General features: G+C 38.1%; 1 protein-coding gene across 10 annotated transcripts in view; it reads left to right on the top strand.

Annotated features, from left to right (window-relative positions):
- LOC125236886 (calpain-B) overlaps positions 1-22,555 on the top strand; it is an 88,254-nt gene that overhangs the window by 52,112 nt on the left and 13,587 nt on the right. For 7 of the 10 annotated variants that reach the window (XM_048143799.1, XM_048143803.1, XM_048143800.1 and 4 more), the window contains 9 exons: positions 8-189; positions 1,424-1,537; positions 4,890-4,996; positions 5,165-5,274; positions 11,101-11,297; positions 13,235-13,342; positions 14,723-14,765; positions 16,504-16,633; positions 20,935-21,144. In XM_048143799.1, the coding sequence (XP_047999756.1) occupies positions 8-189; positions 1,424-1,537; positions 4,890-4,996; positions 5,165-5,274; positions 11,101-11,297; positions 13,235-13,342; positions 14,723-14,765; positions 16,504-16,633; positions 20,935-21,144 (1,201 nt within the window). Of the gene's footprint in view, positions 1-7; positions 190-392; positions 475-1,423; positions 1,538-4,889; positions 4,997-5,164; positions 5,275-11,100; positions 11,298-13,234; positions 13,343-14,722; positions 14,766-16,503; positions 16,634-20,934; positions 21,145-22,555 lie in introns of all 10 variants that reach the window. The other 3 variants (XM_048143804.1, XM_048143798.1, XM_048143796.1) reach the window with 2 other exon arrangements.

Raw genomic sequence — 22,555 nt, 5'->3', positions numbered from 1 at the left:
TTTCCAGCCGGACCCACATATCCTGGAAGCTGAGACTCCCCAGGGCCTGATTCGAGGTCACGCCTACTCAATCACGCGCGTCAAATACGTCGACATAGAGACACCAGGTCGCCAGGGAAAGATACCTCTACTCCGCATGAGGAACCCGTGGGGTAATGAAGCCGAGTGGAACGGACCTTGGAGCGACAAGTAAGTAACTTACACTAACGCTTCGCCCTTGACCTTGACCGCGTGACCTTGGAAAAACTCCAAACATATTGACAGAGTCACTAAATTTCACGAAAACGCTTGACACACTTCAAGACAACTAGTAGACAAGTAATTGTCATTATAGACCTCTAGGGACCCTAAAAGCTGTGCCAATATCAAGTACGTCGACATAAAGACACCAGGTCGCCAGGGAAAGATACCGCTACTCCGCATGAGGAACCCGTGGGGTAATGAAGCCGAGTGGAACGGACCTTGGAGCGACAAGTAAGTAACTTACACTGACGCTTCGCCCTTGACCTTGACCGCGTGACCTTGGAAAAACTCCAAACATATTGACAGAGTCACTAAATTTCACGAAAACGCTTGACATACTTCAAGACGACTAGTATACAAGTAACTGTCATTATAGACCTCTAGGGACCCTAAAAGCTGTGCCAATATCAAGTACGTCGACATAAAGACACGAGGCAGGCAATTATGGTCGCGCGATAAATGATAAAACATCTGGCCGTCCCTATCGCACTTACTAATAGTGCGATAGGGACGGCCTGATATTTTATCGTCTATCGCGCGACCATGCTACCCGTGCAGGTCGCCGGGGAAAGATACCGCTACTCCGCATGAGAAACCCGTGGGGTAACGAAGCCGAGTGGAACGGACCTTGGAGCGACAAGTAAGTGTCTTTAGGGACCCTAGAAGCCCTAAGGTCTTGTAAGAGACCTTCGTTCGAAAAGTCGCTTTCCCAAGGGAATAATGAAATTTCTTGTACCATACTTAACTTATTTACATCTATTTACAATTTTTTTACATTGCGAATGTGATGAAAAACATTGTGTGTAACTCGGGGAGTATGAATATTACAAACTCGAGTCTTTAAATCGCTCCGGCATACCGTCGCGGTTTAACTTACTCTCGTTAGTAATATTCAACTTCCTCCCCTTATTGCACAATAAATAAATATTGGGGACACCTTACACAGATCAACTTAGCCCCAAACTAAGCAAAGCTTGTACTATGGGTGCTAAGCGACGATATAAATACATACTTATATACATAGAAAACATCCATGACTCAGGAACAAATATCTGTGCTCATCACACAAATAAATGCCCTTACCGGGATTCGAACCCAGGACCGCGGCTTAGCAGACAGGGTCACTACCGACTGAGCCAGACCGGTCGTCAATGTACTAATATTTAACTGTGTTCCTCAGGTCTCCAGAATGGCGCTACATCCCCGAATCCGAAAAACAAGAGTTGGGTCTGACCTTCGACGATGACGGCGAATTCTGGATGTCTTTCAAGGACTTCTGCACACACTTCTCAAGGTATATGGATACCCTCCATTTCTATAAAAAAGTTACTAAACTGATTAGTTAAACAGTGTTTTGTCCCTTTCTCAAAAATACATACGTCAACATGACAGATAAAGACAAACGATTATTAGCTAATTCACGCAGGCAAGCATGATCGCGTGATAAACGATATAAAGTCAGGCCGTCCTTATCGCACTATTTGTAAATTTTTTCCTAAAGATAGGCCAGCATTTCGCCACGGCTATTGAGAGACTGGGGTCCTCTTTGGCACCTAATCCCAGGAATTCAGTAGATTCTAGGAAAGCCATCTGACTTTCCAACCCTGAGGGGTGATGTACTAGTTCTTCGAGTTAAAATAATTTATTTATTTATTTATTTATTTATTATTGTTCGGAGAACCAACAGCTATTAATACAGAAAGGTTAACTTAATTAGGTTACAAAAAGCCAATTACAGGTTCCCACCAATAGTAACATACTGGGAGTTATTAGGTGGTTTACACTATCACATTGCAATACTAAGCAACCTACTTAATCTAACTAGATTTTAAACAAAACAAAACAAAAAATATCATGCTTAAATGACACACTCGCTTTAAAAAACTACAGTCATCGGGTAGGGCAAGCTCACTCAAAGCTATTGTTCACTACTCACTAGATTACGCCGCACAGATTGGATATTACTGTTAAAAATGTCTATGTCTAAGTTTTTCGTTAACTTATTTAAACTTTTACTCGCACGTATTAAAAAACTGTTTTGCCGGTAGTTGCGCGTACAGATGGGAATAGAAAGGGGAGGAAAGTGTCTCTTGGATCTAGATGGAGTATTGAAAGAAAGTTCAGCTAGCAAATCGGGGCAGTCCACGTTCCCATTGGTTATGTTTAAAATATAAATTATGTCCGCAATGTCACGACGTCTATTTAGAGGAATGAGATGGTGTTTTTTACATATGTTAATATAGTTGGAGGAACTATATGGAGTATTCAATTTAAAACAAAGGAACTTAATAAATTTTCTTTGAATGCGTTCTATTCGGTCGATATACGTATGATAACGAGGGTTCCAAATTTGTGATGCATATTCAAGCTTGCTTCTTACATATGCGCAGTAAAGAATTTTAATAGTTTTAGCTTGGGTGAAGTGTGTAGAACTCCGTATAATGAATCCTAATGTTTTTGAAGCGTTAGATATAATATTTTCAATATGTGAGTCAAATAAAAGTTTTGAATCATGCGTCACCCCCAGATCTCTCATAGATTGGACCCTTTTGAGTGGTTGATTTTTTATTAAGTATGAGGTATGAATTACGTTGCGTTGTCGAGAGAAGGTTAAAGTAAAGCACTTGGATGGGTTGAGTTCCAATTTGTTGGATTGGCAGTATGATTCAAGGCGTATAAGGTCATCTTGGATTAAAGCAGAATCGTGAATAGAGTTTACTTTAGCAAATATTTTCATATCGTCTGCAAAACTCAGTAATTTAGAAAAAACAAAGCAGTCACTAATGTCATTGACAAAAATGTTGAATAAAAGGGGCCCTAACAACGAACCTTGAGGAACGCCACTTGGAACAGTAATCCAACTAGATACATAATTATTAATAACAACAGTGTGTGTGTGTGTGTGTGTGTGTGTGTGTGTGTGTGTGTGTGTGTGTGTGTGTGTGTGTGTGTGTGTGTGTGTGTGTGTGTGTGTGTGTGTGTGTGTGTGTGTGTGTGTGTGTGTGTGTGTGTGTGTGTGTGTGTGTGTGTGTGTGTGTGTGTGTGTGTGTGTGTGTGTGTGTGTGTGTGTGTGTGTGTGTGTGTGTGTGTGTGTGTGTGTGTGTGTGTGTGTGTGTGTGTGTGTGTGTGTGTGTGTGTGTGTGTGTGTGTGTGTGTGTGTGTGTGTGTGTGTGTGTGTGTGTGTGTGTGTGTGTGTGTGTGTGTGTGTGTGTGTGTGTGTGTGTGTGTGTGTGTGTGTGTGTGTGTGTGTGTGTGTGTGTGTGTGTGTGTGTGTGTGTGTGTGTGTGTGTGTGTGTGTGTGTGTGTGTGTGTGTGTGTGTGTGTGTGTGTGTGTGTGTGTGTGTGTGTGTGTGTGTGTGTGTGTGTGTGTGTGTGTGTGTGTGTGTGTGTGTGTGTGTGTGTGTGTGTGTGTGTGTGTGTGTGTGTGTGTGTGTGTGTGTGTGTGTGTGTGTGTGTGTGTGTGTGTGTGTGTGTGTGTGTGTGTGTGTGTGTGTGTGTGTGTGTGTGTGTGTGTGTGTGTGTGCCTGTGATCTTTTGTCAATATATGAAATAAACCACCGCAACAGGTCTCCATGTATTCCCATGTTATAAAGCTTGAGAATTAACAGTCCATGGTCAATCCTATCGAACGCCTTGCTATAATCCGTGAAGATTACGTCAACTTGACTACCTTTAGTCATCGCCTCAGTAACAAAGTTATTTAGCAGTATCAGATTTGAGACAGTAGATCTTCGTTGAAGGAAGCCATGTTGAGTAGGACTAAAATAGTTCTTGACAGCTCCATAGACCTGACGATAAACTATTTTCTCCAAAACCTTAGAGATAATACACAACTTAGAAATTGGCCGGTAGTTGCATATATCGGTTTTTGAGCCTTTTTTGTGGACCGGTGTAATAAAGGCTGATTTCCACAGTGACGGCACAGAGCACTCAGCAAAAGAGCGCTTAAACAACAAGAAGTATATCGGTTCGACGATAGTTTTTGCACAATTTATCAGAATTTGACTTGGCAAATCATCTGGACCCGCCGATTTTGATGGATCAAGTGACTGTAACAGCCGAGTGAGTTCATCACGATTGACAACAATTCGAGATATGTGAGAGGCGGAGTTAAACGCAGACTCGACAGGTGATATTGGGTTGGTACTTGGTGCTGAAAAAGTAGTATGGAAATACTCGGAGAATGCCTCACATATATCTGAACCTGAATTGACCGAACGGTTACCATATTTTAAACAACTAGGTACACCGTGGGAAGTAGAGCGTGACTTCATAAATGTCCAAAATTGTTTAGGGTCCTTGGAAATATTTTCTTCAACGCGTTGAATATAATTAGAAAAACAGTCTGTCTCAAGCTTTTTAACTCTGTCCCTCTGGATAATATATTATTGTTTACAGTACTTACATATGAGTCGACTGTGTTAAAATTTGAAATAGCCATATGTGCCTACTGTAAAACGTCGTACGATACACATACGAAGAAGGAACTCCCTTCGGTCGTGTTTTTATGTACCGCCACTCGTTTCGAATTCCCTCTTTTCCGCACTATTATGTAAGCGTTTTGGGACATTTGTTTTGTTCGACTGTTCGGGGTGGTAATTTTTTTTTCATTATTAATAGGTTAATAACATATGAATTAATTTCAGAGTGGAGATCTGCAATTTGAACCCTGACTCTATGGACCCCGAAGAGTGCCCGGAGGGCTGCACCAAGAAATGGGAGATGTCTGTGTTCGAAGGAGAGTGGGTGCGAGGTAAGCAATATTTAATTATTACATAAAATATATAACGACTTACTGTATATAGCGGCGCGTTCAGTGCACGGAGTTTAGCCGCCGCGTGAACCCTATGTGCGTAAAGAGGGGCCTCCAAAATTGGCCCGAAACATGTCGCATTCTAAAAATTATGTTATTTTTTGTCAGGTGTCACTGCCGGCGGTTGCCGTAACTACTTGGAGTCGTTCTGGCGTAATCCGCAGTACACTGTCACTCTGACTGACGTCGATGAAGATGACGACGACAACAAATGTACTGTAAGTACCCTTAGGTACCATAATGTTCAGAAATACATAGAAAAACAAGCTTACCAAAGAGGCACTTGATGCGGTCACCTAATTTAAAGCATAGGGTTGCCAGGCAACCGACATTGTTTTCATGCGAACGACTCAGTGTAATTGCTGCTTTAGGGCCAGTTGTATGAACCACAGTTAACAGAGACATCAACGTCAATGGAAATTCCATTAAATTATTAATTATATATATTATATATTTTATTTTATTCTGAATATGTATTTATTATATGTATATAAGTAGGTTTATTGCGATAAGTATGAATACTGACTGTTTTCTTATTTACATACTACATACATACAATCACGCCTGTATCCCATGAAGGGGTAGGCAGAGCACATGAAACTACTCAAGTTTCAGTGCCACTCTTGGCAAATAAGGGGTTGAAAGAAAACTAAACTGTGACATTGCAGTGACAGGTTGCCAGCCTCTCGCCTACGCCACAATTTAACTCATATCCCATAGTCGCCTTCTACGACACCCAAGGGAAGAAAGGGGGTGGTGAAATTCTTAACCCGTCACCACACGGGCAAAATTTTTAAAATCCTGCACCAAACTAAGGTTTCTGTTTAGCCCAATGGTTGACTGGTAGAGAATGCCTCAAGGCGTTAAGTCCGCCATTTGTACTCTTTTTTTTTGTAAATTAGTGCAATAAAGTTTAAATAAATACACGGTGTTTCCGGTATCACTCAAAACCTCAGACACCCCAACTGATTTTTATTTTTTTAAACTCATCTAGAGTATTCATCTTTTAATCTGATCGTTACTTTTTTTTTAATTGAATTTTTAATTTTCTGTACAGCTCTACTTGACTTGTAGCTCTACACTCAATAAAATAATTGCTAACTACCATCATAAACCATAAGACTATTTATTTGTGTACGTTACTGCAACGACATAAGGTTTACCAATAGACAGCTAAGATGTCACTGTAAAACACTTTAAAGCTTTGTCACAGTAAACTTCAAATTGGACAGGTAATCGCAGTAAGCAAATAAACTCAATATTCAAAATGACAAGGTTGTAATTAGGTACGAGTTCAATTTGTTATGACTTATGATAAACATTAAGATTAAACTGACAAACAACGTCAAACTAGTAGCGGAAAAAATAATCGTCCAAGTAACCGGCCAGTATTAATACCCCTAAATACTGAAAAAAGGTAAACAACCTCTAGCAATGCGATATACACAATGTTGTATTACGAGTACAATAGAATGGGCACGTAAAAAATAACTAATAATACTAATTTAAACAAAAATATTACCCCCATCAAGATATAGCTCAATCGATTCTACTCTCGATTCTGAACAATGTGTTTTCAGGTTTTTAGTGTTAAGTGAAACACGGTGTATAAATAAATTCGGTAACTGACGGTTTGGTATAACTGACCCTACGATGTATTAATTGGGAAAAATACGGCCATTTCAAAACGTTGTTGTCTAAGTATAGGTAGTTGTTTAAAACGGAAAAAAGTTTAAGGGTTGCATTGGAAGTGGAGGGGGTATGTTGTTCCAGCATTTTGCAGTAGAGTAGTGAAAACTGTCACGAAATAATAGTGAGTGCTTGCATTCGCCAACAAACTGTCATACAGTTTGGCGAAAATACTATAATTAGAATAATACTGTGTAACCTTTTTTGAGTAAATAATTTTTTTTTTTTTTTTGAAGTTTCATCTGCCATCGGCTTTCTCAGCCATAATCAGATTGTATGGTACTATTAATAACATTTTCCCGGTGGTGGTCCATTAACCACCATTCCTTTTTTGTGGAGAGAGGGGGGCGTTATTCTCTCTGGTCTAGTTCCAAGATCTTCCACCTTTTGAGTCTTGTGTTGTTACTGTTTTCATTTAGTAGGTCTCTAGCAAGTTCATTTTCATGGATTGTAAGTCTTTCCTTGTATTTCCTTGAGAAGCTATTTACTTCCTCTTTAATGGTTGGTATATGAAGGTAATCACGTATTTCTTTATTTCGGGCAAACCAGGGTGCACAAGATATTGTTCTGAGAATAATATTCTGGAATCTTTGGAGGATCTCGAGGTTAGAGTTGCTGGCTGATCCCCAGAGCTGAATACCGTACGTCCATATAGGTTTTATGATACATTTGTAAACCAGAAGTTTGTTGCTAAGTGTCAGAGGAGACTGTCTTCCAATTAGCCATAGTAACCGTTTATATTGTATGTTAGCTTCATTCTTCTTTGCTTTGATGTGGTTGGAGTAAATAAATTAAAAAAAAAAAATGCGTCTGAAGTGCCATGTCTTGATTTCACTCATTGAGTATGTTAAAGACGTATTGGGGGTTGTTAAAAGTACCTTATTAAGATTTAAATACGCAAAATTAAAAGATTGAATTCAGAAGACACTAAACGGTATTTCTTAAAACCAATATTTTTATACTGTGAACAAGAATACTTTCGATTTATACAGTAGGTAACTGAACGAAAAACAGTCACTCAAACCCGCTAAACTTTATTTCATTGCGGTCCCTGGCTCGGCCACCGGCGGAGTTGGTGGCTTTTTGTTTTGTGATGTGGGACGTTGAATCAAACAACTATCTCGGAGTATAGAGTTATATTCCCTCAAATAACCTAAGTGACAGCTTATATAGTAGACGAATACACGTGTGTGGGTGAGGTGTAGTACACACACTACACCTCCCTTCTTGATGAAAAAAAAAATGATTAAAATAAGTTTTCAAAAGTTAATCATTTTTTTTTTTTGGTAAAATAATTATACTTTGATACATTCGTTATAAGAGTATAATTGGATCCAAAGATAACTACGATATAAAAATAGTGTTTAACAAAGTAAAATAGTCTATAATATAAAGAATTTGTTTAATATTAACCAAAAATATACCAACACAAAAAGAAAAACCAGTTTTTTTTTCAGAGAAAAAAAATTGCATTTAGTTTCAGATCCAGTTTAAAGATTTTTTACAATTTTATAAAGCACTGTGTTTTTTTTTTGATGAAATAAAACAAAACAATAATAATATAGCTACAGTTATAAAGTTGAAACAAAGGATTTTTATATAGCTATTTATTCGTACACATATTCGTGTAAAAATAATATATGTAATTTACACAACCGTAATTAGAAAAACAAACAATTTCAACTTACAAGTTAACACGATAAGACAAATTTATTTACTACATAACTAAATGTATACTCTCTAATTAGTAATAATCACATTTTTAAATGCCGTAGTGCATTCGTCAATACACTACGAGTCGCATATCAAGTATGTATTACAATACATGTTTTTGTCCTTGGTACCATTTATTATATTTGATATTATTTAAGTTTATTTGTAACTTGTATTCATTGTTTTACATTTGTATTTTAGTATGACGCGTCTATAGTTAAGAGTACATGTATTATATTAATTTTATTCAACATTAAATATCGTCATAAAGTGGCATCTTCAATGCTTCACTTAAATCAAGGGTCAAGGTACGCAACGCTTGCATTCGTGGTCGGCCGACCTATCAATAACAACATATTTATTTGCTCAGGGTACAAGGATATTTTTTTAAGCGCACACACATACAATATATTTCTCATACAGGCAGTTCTTTTAACACTTCCTTACATAATAACCTTCCATGTGTCCAAGGAGTCTTCACGATTGGTACTCGACCGAATCATGATCAGATCTCCAAGGATTCCCTAGCCTGCCTTGTACCCTGGCGTACCCTTGTTAACCTAGTCGCACAACGTCGCCTCTCGGGTCATCGTTGTTGCGATAGGTATATTTTATTTTACTCAATTTCTTTCACATTTCATTCTTACAAAATCAAAACGTTCAAACCCCAATCACGCAATTCTACACCACGAAAACATCAACATATAAGATTTTCCGCAACTCCTAGTTGATCAGGCCAGGTGTCCTTAGAAAAACTTAAATGTTTTTGTTTTCCATTCCATTTTAAGACCAAACGAATCATTATTTCGCTTTACAAACCTTTCAAAATCATTCATTTAAAACCAACGTTAACTCTTTAGCACTTACCTGTACTTCTCACAAAAAATTCCGACCTTTACAATATCTCGCTTTTATATAAAAGTGTTGTCAATAATCTCAATATATATTCATATTTTTTTTTTATATTTTGTCAGAACCGTGTAAAAGAAAGTCTAGTCCGATACAAAAACAAATTGCTTATTCGTAAAAAACACGTAAAAATAACATTAAGTTATTTATTTTAAGTAAACTATATATTTTGACATACTTCAATATGTTTAAATCTGAAATGTACCTATCGATTACTTTGACATTTAATTGTATTACTAATATACTTTAACCAATCTATGACCTGACAACTATGTAATGTGAGCTGAAATAACAGACGGCGCCTGCCGATCCATAAAAGGAGTACACGCGCCGCCGTCATGCGCCATAATGCATAAAGAATGAAAGTATAAGTAGAAGTAAAGTCTCTATAATTGTTCTTGTATATCAAATCAATAAATTTAAAAAGTTTTTTTTTGAATACACACAATTCATTAATTTCGTTATAAAACGGAATTTTATATGGGTCACTTAAAAAAAGAAATCTGAATCCGTTGCCTAATTCGTACATTTTTTGTAACTATTCTTGATTATATCACTTACCTAACAAAACTTAGTAAATATTAGACATAATTCGATGTCCTTTATATATAAGACACAAATTGTTCACTATTTTACTTTTAATACACACTTCCACATTGACGTTGTATTGTACTCGCTACTCGCCTGGCCAGGACCTGAGCAAAGGCCATGAGCAATCCATCCTGTGCTGGCAATGCCGGAATATACTGGCTGTGCCAGCATCTGCGTCCAGCGACATCACGACACCAACAACCCCCTGCTGCATACCATCCTTTTATCCCTTATTTCACTGTGTTTAAATTGAGCGTTTATATCACTTACGTTCACATTCGTATGATACGTTCGTACTTATCATCAAAAAAGTTTTGTTAACATCACCTCTTAACGAAGTCTACGAACTTTATTTCTCGTCCGGAATTGAACACTGAATTTACACTGTAGGTAATGCGTCCGAAGTCACCGATTTTTTATAACTTTTTTTTTTTTATGAGAAAGTTTCACCAATTAAATTCACCGAAAATATAAATTTCAATAGTCCACACTGAAGTATTATAAATATTATAATCCATAAAGTGTCCTTCAATATATATTTTTTAATTATATCCTTGGCCTTGGTTGCAATGGCGCGGCGCGGCGCGCCGCCAGTGCAGCACAAGGCCGCACTGGCAGGGTCGCCATGTGATGTGGGACGTTGAATCAAACAACTATCTCGGAGTATAGAGTTATATTCCCTCAAATAACCTAAGTGACAGCTTATATAGTAGACGAATACACGTGTGTGGGTGAGGTGTAGTACACACACTACAGTTTTGTATATGGTATCTATTTCATTTTATAATAGGCTAGTTTCCTACAAGTCAAATCAGTTTCTTTTTAAGAGCTGTCAAAACGATTTGCTAATACGGAATTACTATGAAATACTGAGTAGTGACGTCACGGTCAATTCATTTACTTTATATCTTTCTCTTTATCTTATTAAATAGAAATTATGCTAAAACAGGTAACTACTGTCCATACGTTTCTTCTAATTATGTGGTGCTTTATTTCGTGCACTGTATAAAATATTTTATTTTAAGTATAGGAAACTAGCCTTCTTGAGCTTACCGTGGGACTCAGTCAATCTATGTTAGAATATTATATACTTAATATTATTTTTTATCTATTTCGTTACCTTAATAATTTCATCTTTCCAGATAATCGTGGCCCTCATGCAAAAGAACCGTCGCTCGCAACGCCACCAAGGCCTTGAGTGTCTCACGATCGGGTTCGCGGTCTATCGACTTCCGGACTACGGGCACGTGCCCAAACCATTGGACATCAACTTCTTCAAGTACAACGCCTCTGTCGGGAGATCGCAGGCGTTCATCAACCTGAGAGAAGTTAGCGCCAGGTGAGACAAACTATTAAAAAAAAAAATTTCAGATGATATGGGAATAGGGACAAAAGTATGCATTTGAATAGAATAGAATATTTTTTATTTAACATCAGTTTGGACAAATATAACAAAGATAAATACAACACAATCTAGATGTTAAATTGGGAGCCCACTCGGCATATTGCCATATATTATTTGAACACTCATGTGATCCTTATAAGAAACTCGCTGGCGCTCGTTTCATTACACACATCAGTGTTTGCGTCTATACATTTAGCTAGGCTTTAAAGCACTCGTGTGCTTTTAAGAAACTCTCTATCGTTCGTTTCATAAAACCACACTAGTATTTTGAGGCCTTTCATTATGTATCAGTTGCATAAACTACTATTATTAGTATCTGCAACTGCACATAATTAGCCCTTCAAACACTCGTGTGCTCCTTTTAAGAACCTCACTATCGGTTGTTTCATAAAACCACACTAGTGTTTTGAGACCTTTCATTATGTATCAGTTGCATAAACTACTCTCATCTATATGTCCTGTTAATAAGTCGCCCTTAAAATACTCGTTTTTTTTATTAAGTGTGCATAAAAGCACACTCATGTTTTAAGAGCTCTCATTCAGCATCAGTAGCATAAAGTATCAGGGCTCGAGTGTCTCACGATCGGCTTCGCAGTCTATCGACTTCCGGACTACGGGCGCGTGCCCAAACCATTGGACATCAACTTCTTCAAGTAAAACGCTTCTGTCGGGAGATCGCAGGCGTTCATCAACCTGAGAGAAGTTAGCGCCAGGTAAGAAAATCGAGTGACATGAGAATAAGGGACTTCATGCGAGAATTGAGTTAAAAAAAAATTAGGACAAGCTGCGTCAGAAACACAGCCGCAATGGTTGACGTGAAACGTGATGTGAATCACCGCTATTGAGAAAGCCGTAGGTTGAGAACCAGAGCTGAAGTGTCCTCATCAAACACAGAACAACAGTAGGTAAGTGTCTAAATGCCTTATGTACTTATAATGTAACAGCGCTTTGCGCGCGCCTGAATGTCGTGCTGTGCCTGAGCCTATGGGGTAGTGCACTTCTGGATGTAACGGCCCAGCCACGACATTGGTCTAAGCGCGACAGCGGTGAGCGGCAGCCATAAGCCATACGTGCGAATGAAAAGTCCCATCGCTGTGTCTCGGTCCAATGTATGGCCGCCGCTCACCGCTGCCGCGCTTAGACTAATGTCGTGGCTGAGCCATTAGAGTGCGATTTGCGCGCTTGAATGTAGGGTCAAGTACGCTGCGGGCGCTTGAATGGCGGGCTGCGCCCGATCTTACAGAGTCAAGTGTACTGGTAAATGTAAGGAAACTTCGCCCTACTGCCTGAATGTTGAGCTGCACAAGGACCCTGAAAGGAACCTTAAAACCCCATCTGCTCTACCTTAAGAATCATCGTCGCGTTTAATGATGTAGTACTACATTATTGCACAGTATTACCAAAGACATGACATGTATAACTCCGTATAGACCTAAGAAAACATACCTCATTACCATACAGAAAAAGGAACGGTGACCTAGATGGCATTACACCTTTGGGGTACGCTCAGCTAGATGGCGCTAATATTAATATTTGACATTTTAGCACATATCAAGCTAAGAATATGGGCCAAATTGTCAAAACTGAGGTTCAAAAGTTTTCAGCCTGTGTCAAGAGATAGCAGTCTATGCACTGTGATTACACATTTTACTTCGACAGTAACTCTCTGTAATACTCGATCCTCTTTGGTGTATTGTAGCTTAAATGAAAATAAAATATTTATTTTTCAAGTAGGCATATTACATACATTACATATGAACGTCAAATAAAGTTACGCCGGCTCTAACCCTACGCCTCAGCCTCGAGAAAATTGTGAGTTCCAATTATCTATGTTATCACACAGCAATATAGCTAAACATCCCTTGTTCCAGATTCAAGTTGCCTCCCGGTACGTACGTGATTGTGCCTTCCACCTTCGAGCCTGATGAAGAGGGAGAGTTCCTAGTGAGAGTGTTCTCTGAGAAGTCCAATAACATGGCGTGAGTTTAAATAGTACATTACGATACAAGTGCGTAAGAAAGGAAGTTCGAAACGAGTGGCGATAAATTAAAACACGACCGAAGGGGGTGTTTTAAATCGATACTAGTTACGAATTTCCTTTTCGCACGTGTATCGTACGACGTTTTTCAGTATAGATGGCCCTACGAAGTTTCGACCTGGCATATTCTCGAAGCGCCCACCATACAAAATTTTTGATAGGCAATTTTGATTATTATTGTACTTTAGATTATATTCAATTTCATTTGTTCGAAAAAATTTGGAAACAAAAGAAATTATATTTTATTTGTTATAAGTTAAAATTTCATTGAAACCAAATGTAGGTACTTCAGAAAGTACATTGGGCGCCAAGAGGATATAATGAACCACTTCTCGCACTAGTGCGTAAAAAGACACCATCTGTACTGAAATAGTACATTACGATACAAGTGCGTAAAATAGGAAGTTTAAAACGAGTGGCGATAAATTAAAACACGACCGAAGGGAGTGTTTTAAATCGACACGAGTTACGAATTCCACGTCTCTAGCGAAATAAAAATATTTCATTTCATTTCCTTTTCGCACGTACGACGTTTTTCAGTACAGATGGCCATCCGAAGTTTCGACCTGGCATATAATGAACCACTTCTCGCACTAGTGCGTAAAAAAGACACCATCTGTACTGAAAAATTAAGCCATTATTTATGTTTTCCATGCGGAACGAAGCACGCGTGGGGGATAAAGAGACTTCATGTTTATTGACACAAGGCGTTTATGCCGAATTAATTTATAATTCATACATTTTTTTCGCTATGTGCACGGCTGGTGCTGCCCTCAATTTGTAGGCTTTTACTATGGCAAGTCTTTATGGAATCGGATTAGTTGAAAAAGCCTCCGTTGACATTATTTTATTTTATTATGGCAACAAATAGTCATTACATCAAAAGATACAATAGATGGAATACATAAAAGACAAACAATTGTTAACAATTTTTCTGCCACTGCCAAGGAGTGGAATTCCTTGCCGGCGGCTATATTTCCGAGCTCATATAACCCGGCAACCTTCAAATCAAGAGTGAACAGGCATCTTCTGGGCGAGCTCACTCCATCGTAGGCCACGTCTTTGCCTTTGGCTAGTCTGTGGCCAAGAGTAAGACCTTTATAATAATAAAAAAATACAGTGCCGAATATTTTACAAATACGTATTGTTCAATAATTATAAAAGTTGATAGTGAGCGGTAGAAATAGTAGTAAACGTTCGGTATTTGTCACAATCAGCGGCATTTCTTCACGCACACTGTATTGGCAACTTATGCCTAATTTTTATTAATGTTAAAATAATTCTAATGTGACTGTTTCGTTAATGAATTTTATGTTTTCAGTGAAAACGACGAAGATGTGGGTATGGGCGAAGTTGATGACAGGGTATGTGTATTAATAAAATATTTAACTAAATATTAAGTTAATCTTAAATGAATCGTTCAAACCTCCTTTTGGACTTAAATGAGGACTTACCTTTTTTGAAGAAAAAAAAAATAGACAACCGTTTAAACCTATTTTATCGTTAACTGTCTAAATGGAATTAAGAGCAACGGTGTCTTTGAGGAAATCACTTAAAATTTGTTTAAAACTCTTGTGAATAAATCCAACGAGTCTCCGCTTCCAGAGCTTTACTTTTATCTATAAACTAAGCTTACCAAAATGTAAATTTGTCCGTAAAAATCTACATTTGTTCAAATTTTGCCAAAACCCTCGACGCCTACTATATTTAGAACTCCCGGGCCCAAAATGGAAATGTATAAGAACGGACCGTATTACAGAGCCATACAAATTTATAATAAAGTCCCTAAATACTTAAAAACCGAACTCAGGGATGTAACGGATGTGTTTTTAACGGAACCGAAAGCGGAAGCAGAAGTTTTAAATTTAGTTTAACGGAAGCAGAAGCGGAACCGGAAGCAGAAGCGGAACTTATGGATGTTAAAAACGAAAAGAAAAAAAATACCACATAGGTATAACATAAACCAAAACTAATTAAATTACCTAGAACTTTTAGGTGTTTACTGTTTACGAACTAAGAATTTAAGAACTGACTTGGCCTTCCGCCTTGGCGTTTAGTATCGCAGCACGTGGCAAGCGGAGAGATGAGCGAATGACAGGTAATAGACCTATTGGTCTTTGATGTACCTACGCCGCTCATGTCCCACCGTCGCGCTAGGTTCCGACATCCGTTATAACTTCCGTTTGAAAAATAACAGAACCGGAACAGAAGCGGATGTGCAAAACAAAACGGAAGTTCCGCAGAAACGGAAGCAGAAGCAGAGCTCCGTTACATCCCTGAACCGAACCAACAGATTTAAACTTCATAAATCGACTTAAATGTAAGCTGGACGCTGGTGGAAAATTGTTATTACTCAATTGCTGAATTTATGGAGGATAAGAATTTGTAATTTGTCCCCTGAATATTAAATAATTAAGTAGATAAATTATAATAATAAGTAGTTAAACTATTGATGTTATTTTCACAAAAATGATATATATATTAGAAAATATTGTAAAATTTATAGTTATGGTTATTACTAGTAATGTAAGATGTTTATAAACAATGTATATGCCCATGTAACATATTGGAATGCAAATAAAGATCTATCTATTATGACGACCGGTCTGGCGCAGTCGGTAGTGACCCTGCCTGCTGCGCCGCGGTCCCGGGTTCGAATCCCGGTAAGGGCATTTATTTGTGTGATGAGCACAGATATTTGTTCCCGAGTCATGGATGTTTTCTATGTATATAAGTATTTATATATTATATATATCGTTGTCTGAGTACCCGCAACAGAAGCCTTCTTGAGCTTACCGTGGCCTCAGTCAATCTGTGTAAGAATGTCCTATAATATTTATTTATTTATTTCATCATCATCCTCCTTGCGTTATCCCGGCATTTGCCACGGCTCATGGGAGCCTGGGGTCCGCTTTGACAACTAATCCCAAGATTTGGCGTAGGCACTAGTTTTTACGAAAGCGACTGCCATCTGACCTACCAACCCGAAGGGTAACTAGGCCTTATTGGAATTAGTCCGGTTTCCTCACTACACGATGTTTTCCTTCACCGAAAAGCATTTATTTATTTATTTATTATTATTTATTTATCTATCTAATCCAGGTGAAAGAAATAGCCCCGAATCCGGAGCCGACGGACCCGATCCGCGAGTTCTTCAACCGGCTTGCCGGCGCCGACGGAGAGGTGGACTGGCAGGAGCTCAAGGAGATCCTGGATTACGCCATGAGGGAAGGTACGTACCATATTATTCATATTATAGGGAATATGTGACGCTTTCAAGCAGAAAACTCGCGGTTCTAAACCATACTTAATGAGTCTAACGTCCCTAATACTTGTCGGGCGAAACCCGACATAGGCAGGCAGAAGCCCTGCCCCTTCGGTGCTCTCATACTTAAAGACCACATCTCTTCTGGCATCGCTTCTCGACTGGCAGGAGCTCAAGGAGATCCTCGACTATGCCATGAGGGAAGGTACGTACATTCATACATTTGACATATTATGTGACTTTTTCAAGCAGAAAGCACGCAGTCCAAAGACGGCGCCCTCATACTTAAAGAGTCGGGTGAAACCCGATGCACACAGTCTAAACCCGACTCTCTTACTTTAAGACTCGGGCCAAGCACGACTCACGCAGTCTAAAGTCGGGCGAATCGGGCTTCTACGTGGTACAAAGCCTGGCGCCTAGGACGACCTCACACTTAAAAGAGTCGGGCAAAACCCAATGCGTACTGTACTATGTAGGGCGCCTTGGGCGCTCTCTTAATTTATCAGTCGAAGCCCGATGTACGCGGTACAAAGTCGGGCGCCTTGGGTGACCTTTTACTTGAAGAGTCGGGCGAAACCCGACGTACACTTCAAGACATACTTCAAGACCACATCACTTAAGAAGGCCCCATCGCTTAGCAGAATATCATGTTGGTACAAGAAATAGCCCTGAAAGTCGAGTCTACAAAACCTGCATTTTTATTATATTTTAGGAGTGTAGTCTTTTTTTCGATTAGGCTATTTCTGGAAATCATTATTTTAGTATTTCAATAATTCTATTGGAATTAAAAGCAGTAAATATATTATATTAGGATTAATATCTACGCATTTAAATGCTCCTACATAGAGGTCTATCTAATAAACATTATAACGGAGTGTCTAACTATAACATTGCACATACACGACTGTGTAAACCACAAATATTGTGTTCATAATCTAAAACATAATACTTACATATATTACCTATTTTTAAATACGCATATGCTATAAGCTTAGAAATAATTGTGTAAGATTTTATTTAATTCTTAATGATTTTATTTAAAATGCCCATTTTTGAGCTTTCGTTGTTATAACAATATGCTTACTGTGTCGAGTTAAACGCGCTTATTGTCGTTCAGTTGCATTCCGTCGTCGAAATTATGTAAGTATTTTATTTATAAGATCTATAGATGTTTATAGAATTCGATTTTTAGCAATATTCTCTTGATACTTCAGTAAAAAGAATTTGGGGTTTTTCCAAACACGTCAGCAATTGACAAATGTCTAATTTTGGTAGTGTTCAAAAGAATATTGCTATTGATCTTAAATTGTAGTAGTGGGAAAATTATTATCGTATAAAATATTGTTTTGTTTAAACAGTTTAGAATGTTGTGTTATTATTCTCTATTTTCTGGCTCTAAGTTATTGCACATTATTTTTTATTTATTTGTTGTTAAATATGCAAGCGTTTTTTTATTAGGCTTAGATACATTTTTGCGGCTAAATATTTTTTTACATATTATTTATCCTGTTAAATGGCATTATCATGCATAATATAATCACTGTCGTATATTTAACCATAGATTAAATATAAGAAGACCATACCATCCCATACATTAAAATGCGACCGCCTAAGAACGCGCATACACTACACAAGACATAGATTGCGCCACAAAAAAAATGTCTTGTAGCTTTCGATTATACTTGTAGATTAATGTAGATGGCGTTAAGTGTCACTTCTGACATAGATTTATGGCTCGAAAGTGACACGCCAATCTACAAATAATCGATGGCAACAAGGCATTTTTTTGTGGGGCCATCTATGTGCAATGTGGTGTAGTGTATGCGCGTTCTTAGGCGGTCGCATTTTAATGTATGGGATGGTATGATTCTTATATTTAATCTATGATTTAACCCAATCTTAATTTTAGAACAAAACGGGACTTAATCGCGTAAACACTTACATTTATATTAGGCCCGACGTTTCGAACATCACATTATGTTCGTGGTCACGGGTAGACTGGCGAGGAATTGCATCAACATCTTCTAGCCGCGCGAGTTTCTCGAACTACCCGCACTTGTTCTTGATTATTCACTTTTGCGCTAGGGTTGTCACTTTGCCTACACACAACACTCACGACATCAGCCGGTGTGTCCCTCGGTGTTTTTTCACGCTTACATTTGCTAATCACTGGATTCCACGAAGAAGAAATAACCCAACCCAATCTACCTGAGCTTCCTTAGACAACCGTTGTTATTTCTTTCATTCGCACTCATGTACATAACACGTAAAGTAAAATGAATTCTTGTGTGTGTATTCTAAGATTTACGTAGCTTTCAATCCTCGTATTAATAGTTAGAGTTACACATATTACGGAGGGAGAGATGGTACTGCTCCTACATAACAGAGCTGCCTGGAATTCCTACGGTGCGCTCTCTAAACACCCATCTTTACATGCATAGCTTTCATTAGCACTCATATACACATTGCAACAACTGGCCCCGTAGCCGAATGGCATTTCTCCGACGCCAAACGAAAGCGATACGCCGCGTGCTCTGTCGCGCCAATACGCAAGCGCGATAGAGATAGATATCTACTAGCGCTTCGTTTCGTGAGCGTTTCGTGAGCGATTGTGCCATTCGGCTAGCCACCCAGCGAACTTTAAAGTTCTTCTCCAGTACATTCCAACAACAGTCTCTCAGTCTAGGCGCGTTTGTAAATCCAAATAGTATTTTCTAAAACTCGTATTAACCCTACTTTGTTCAAAAAGCAGTTTACAGCAAGCAAATAGCTAATATACAGATGTACATAGTGCGAAAAGATTTGCCTTCGTATTATTACGGAAACGTACGAACGTGTCATGCTATATTATTATTAGAGTCTACACGGACGTAATGTCATGGCCGAAACGTCTGGTTAAATACACCGTGTTTCACTTAACACTAAAAACCTGAAAACCGTTTGTTCAGAATCGAGAGTAGAATCGATTGAGCTATATCTTGATGGGGGTAATATTTTTTGTTTTAATTTGTATTATTAGTTATTTTTTACGTGCCCATTCTACTAATTCGTAATACAACATTGTGCATATCACATTGCTAGAGGTTGTATACCTTTTTCAGTATTTAGGGGTATTAATAATGGCTGGTTACGTGGACGATTATTTTTTCCGCTACGAATTTGACGTTGTGTGTCAGTTTACTTTTAATGTTTATCATAAGTCATAACAAATTGAACTACAACCAAATTACAACCTTGTCATTTTGAATGTTAGGTTTAAATTTGCTTACTGCGATTACCTGTCCAATTTGAAGTTTACTGTGACAAAGCTTGGTGCTTTACAGTGACATAGCTGTCTATTGTTAAACCTTATGTCGTTGCAGTAACGTACACAAATAAATAGTTTGAAGGTTTATGATGGTAGCTAGCAATTATTTTATTGAGTGTAGAGTTAAAAGTCGAGTAGAGCTGTACAGAAAATGAAAAACTCAATTTAAAAAAATAATAATCATCAGTTTAAAAGATGAACACTCTAGACACGTTTGAAAAAATAAAAATCAGTTGGGGTGTCTGAGGTTTTGAGTGATACCGGAAACACGGTGTATAAACGTAAGTTTTACGCGATTAATATGAGTGAAGATCGTGTTAGTTTAAATCAATATATTGTGTCATGCTATTTCAGTCAGTCTTAGTATGGCTGAAATAGCATGACCGTTTAGGGAAAAATACGGAGGAAACCCATTTGGCATGTACATCTGTACCTACCTACTCTCATTAACGAAATTAGAGAGATGGCTAGCCCGGAACAGCTTTTGTGCGCTCTGTTGACCCCCTTCCGAATATAGTTTTCATTCACACTCTTATACTTACAGAAATCATTAAACACATTCGACGCGTTTTTCAGTCCAAATGCTCCCTGAAACTCGTATGAACCATCTGTACAAAATGTAGTTCGCCCCATAGTAGTTACTCTCACTTCGACAGAGACGGCCATGCGGCAAGGTGCCCGCGGAGCAAAGCTGCCTCGAACAGCAGTTGTGAGCTCTTAAAACGCAGTGTTAAAGCTATACTCTCATTAACGAAATTTGACAGAGCTGCCTGGAAAAGCTTTTGTGCGCTCTCTTGGCCCCTCTCCGAATACCTACAGAAATCGTTAACTAGTCGGAAGAATTTCTATTTTTTTTTTCACATCACATTAGGTGCGTTTCTCAGTCCAAATGCCATTCCCTCGTATGAACCCTCTGTACAAAATGTAGTTCGCCCCATAGTAGTTACTCTCACTTCGACAGAGACGGCCATGCGGCAAGGCGCCGCGTACGACGGCGGGGGAGGCGGGGTGCCGGGAGGGGGCACGGGGGCCCCCGCGGAGCAGAGCTGTCTCGAGCAGCTGTTGTGTGCCCTCTGCACTCCCATCTGCAAGGAAGTCGGCATCGACCTGCAGCAGGTGCACAACCAGGAACAGGTGCATCTGACGCAGCCGCAGGTTAACGGTGGACAAGGTATTGATATTATACTCGCCGCAATAAACGACTGAAGTCATAATGCTATCTCTTTCATGCTAATGGAGACCCAGTGCGATAGAGAGGGATAGTACTGTAACATCAGTCGCCACTTGGTATTGCGGCAAGTTTAAGGACTTTGTTAAAAAGTTTGGAAAAACCCCCGATGTAATGAATCGATTTTTATCATACATGGCTAAGAATACTCCCGACTAATTCAACTTTCAAACAAATAAAAATATTTAAGTCGATTCATCCGTTCGAGACCTACGATGCTATAGGCAGACACGTAAAACTTATAACACCCCGTCGTTTTTACGTCGGGGGTTAAAAAGTAGTACTGATCTTGTTCTAAAGTATTTATCTCAATCATATAGAATGATTGAGACTTGGCATATTCCTTTAAATTTATTTGTACATACTCGTATGCAGGTTTTACGTATGTGTTAGATTTCTTAGCGATGTTTTCTGATCTTATGTTCCTGTCTTCCTGTAAAAGTCATTACCATTGCTATAATCCAGAATTTTATTATCGTATTACTTTAAGAAAATATCAATATGAATAATTATTGATGAAATAGATTTAAATTATGTTCCTCTTCCTAAGATTTTTTAATTTATTATTTAATTATGAAAGTTTTTTTTTCACAGGACAATCGCGGCCGGTGCATGCAATACTTCCCACTTTTATAGAAATGGAGGCACTGTTCAGTTTAAAATGTCTATTTTTATTACTGTACATAAAATATTTGTGTCTTATCTTATTTTACAGGTACAATTCGGACGATAATTTTATGTAAAATAATACTTTACTAATTTTTGTTTAGTAATAAATGTATAATTATGTTAATAAAGAATTATTTTACATAAACACCGCTTAATGTTGCCACTAACACCACAATGTAGATATTTCCAATATTGTTGGAAATATCTTCATTACCAGCTTTAATATTTAGTTTAAAAACAAAAATGGGCATTTTAAAATACGTTATTAAGATTAGATAGTAAATAAATCATACCTCCATTTCCATAAAACTAGTTTTAAGATTATTTGAAAATGTACACATTTACATACATTTTCAAATTACTTTTAAACGTTTGTCATTACAATTTAAGCGTTTGAGTCACAAAAATAGAAATTTTGTGATTTTTTAGGCAAGTGTATATTTTTACCTTTTTTTTAAAAAGGTTAAAAGTTACATTTGGCTGCACTGCGAATTAAGACTTACCAACTTTTAAAATATGGCAAGTCTTAATTCTGATTGAATTTTCTACACCATTTAAGTATATTAAGGGCTTATTTACACGCACAAACTCGCATGCGATTTTAGTTACATTGCGAACTGTTGAGGTTAGATACTTATTAAATACTAGCTTTTGCCCGCGGCTTCGCTCACGTTAGAAAGAGACA

The sequence above is a fragment of the Leguminivora glycinivorella genome, chromosome 20 (assembly GCF_023078275.1).
Source record: "Leguminivora glycinivorella isolate SPB_JAAS2020 chromosome 20, LegGlyc_1.1, whole genome shotgun sequence".
NCBI lineage: Eukaryota > Metazoa > Arthropoda > Insecta > Lepidoptera > Tortricidae > Leguminivora > Leguminivora glycinivorella.
This window is presented reverse-complemented; position numbering and strand designations above follow the sequence as displayed.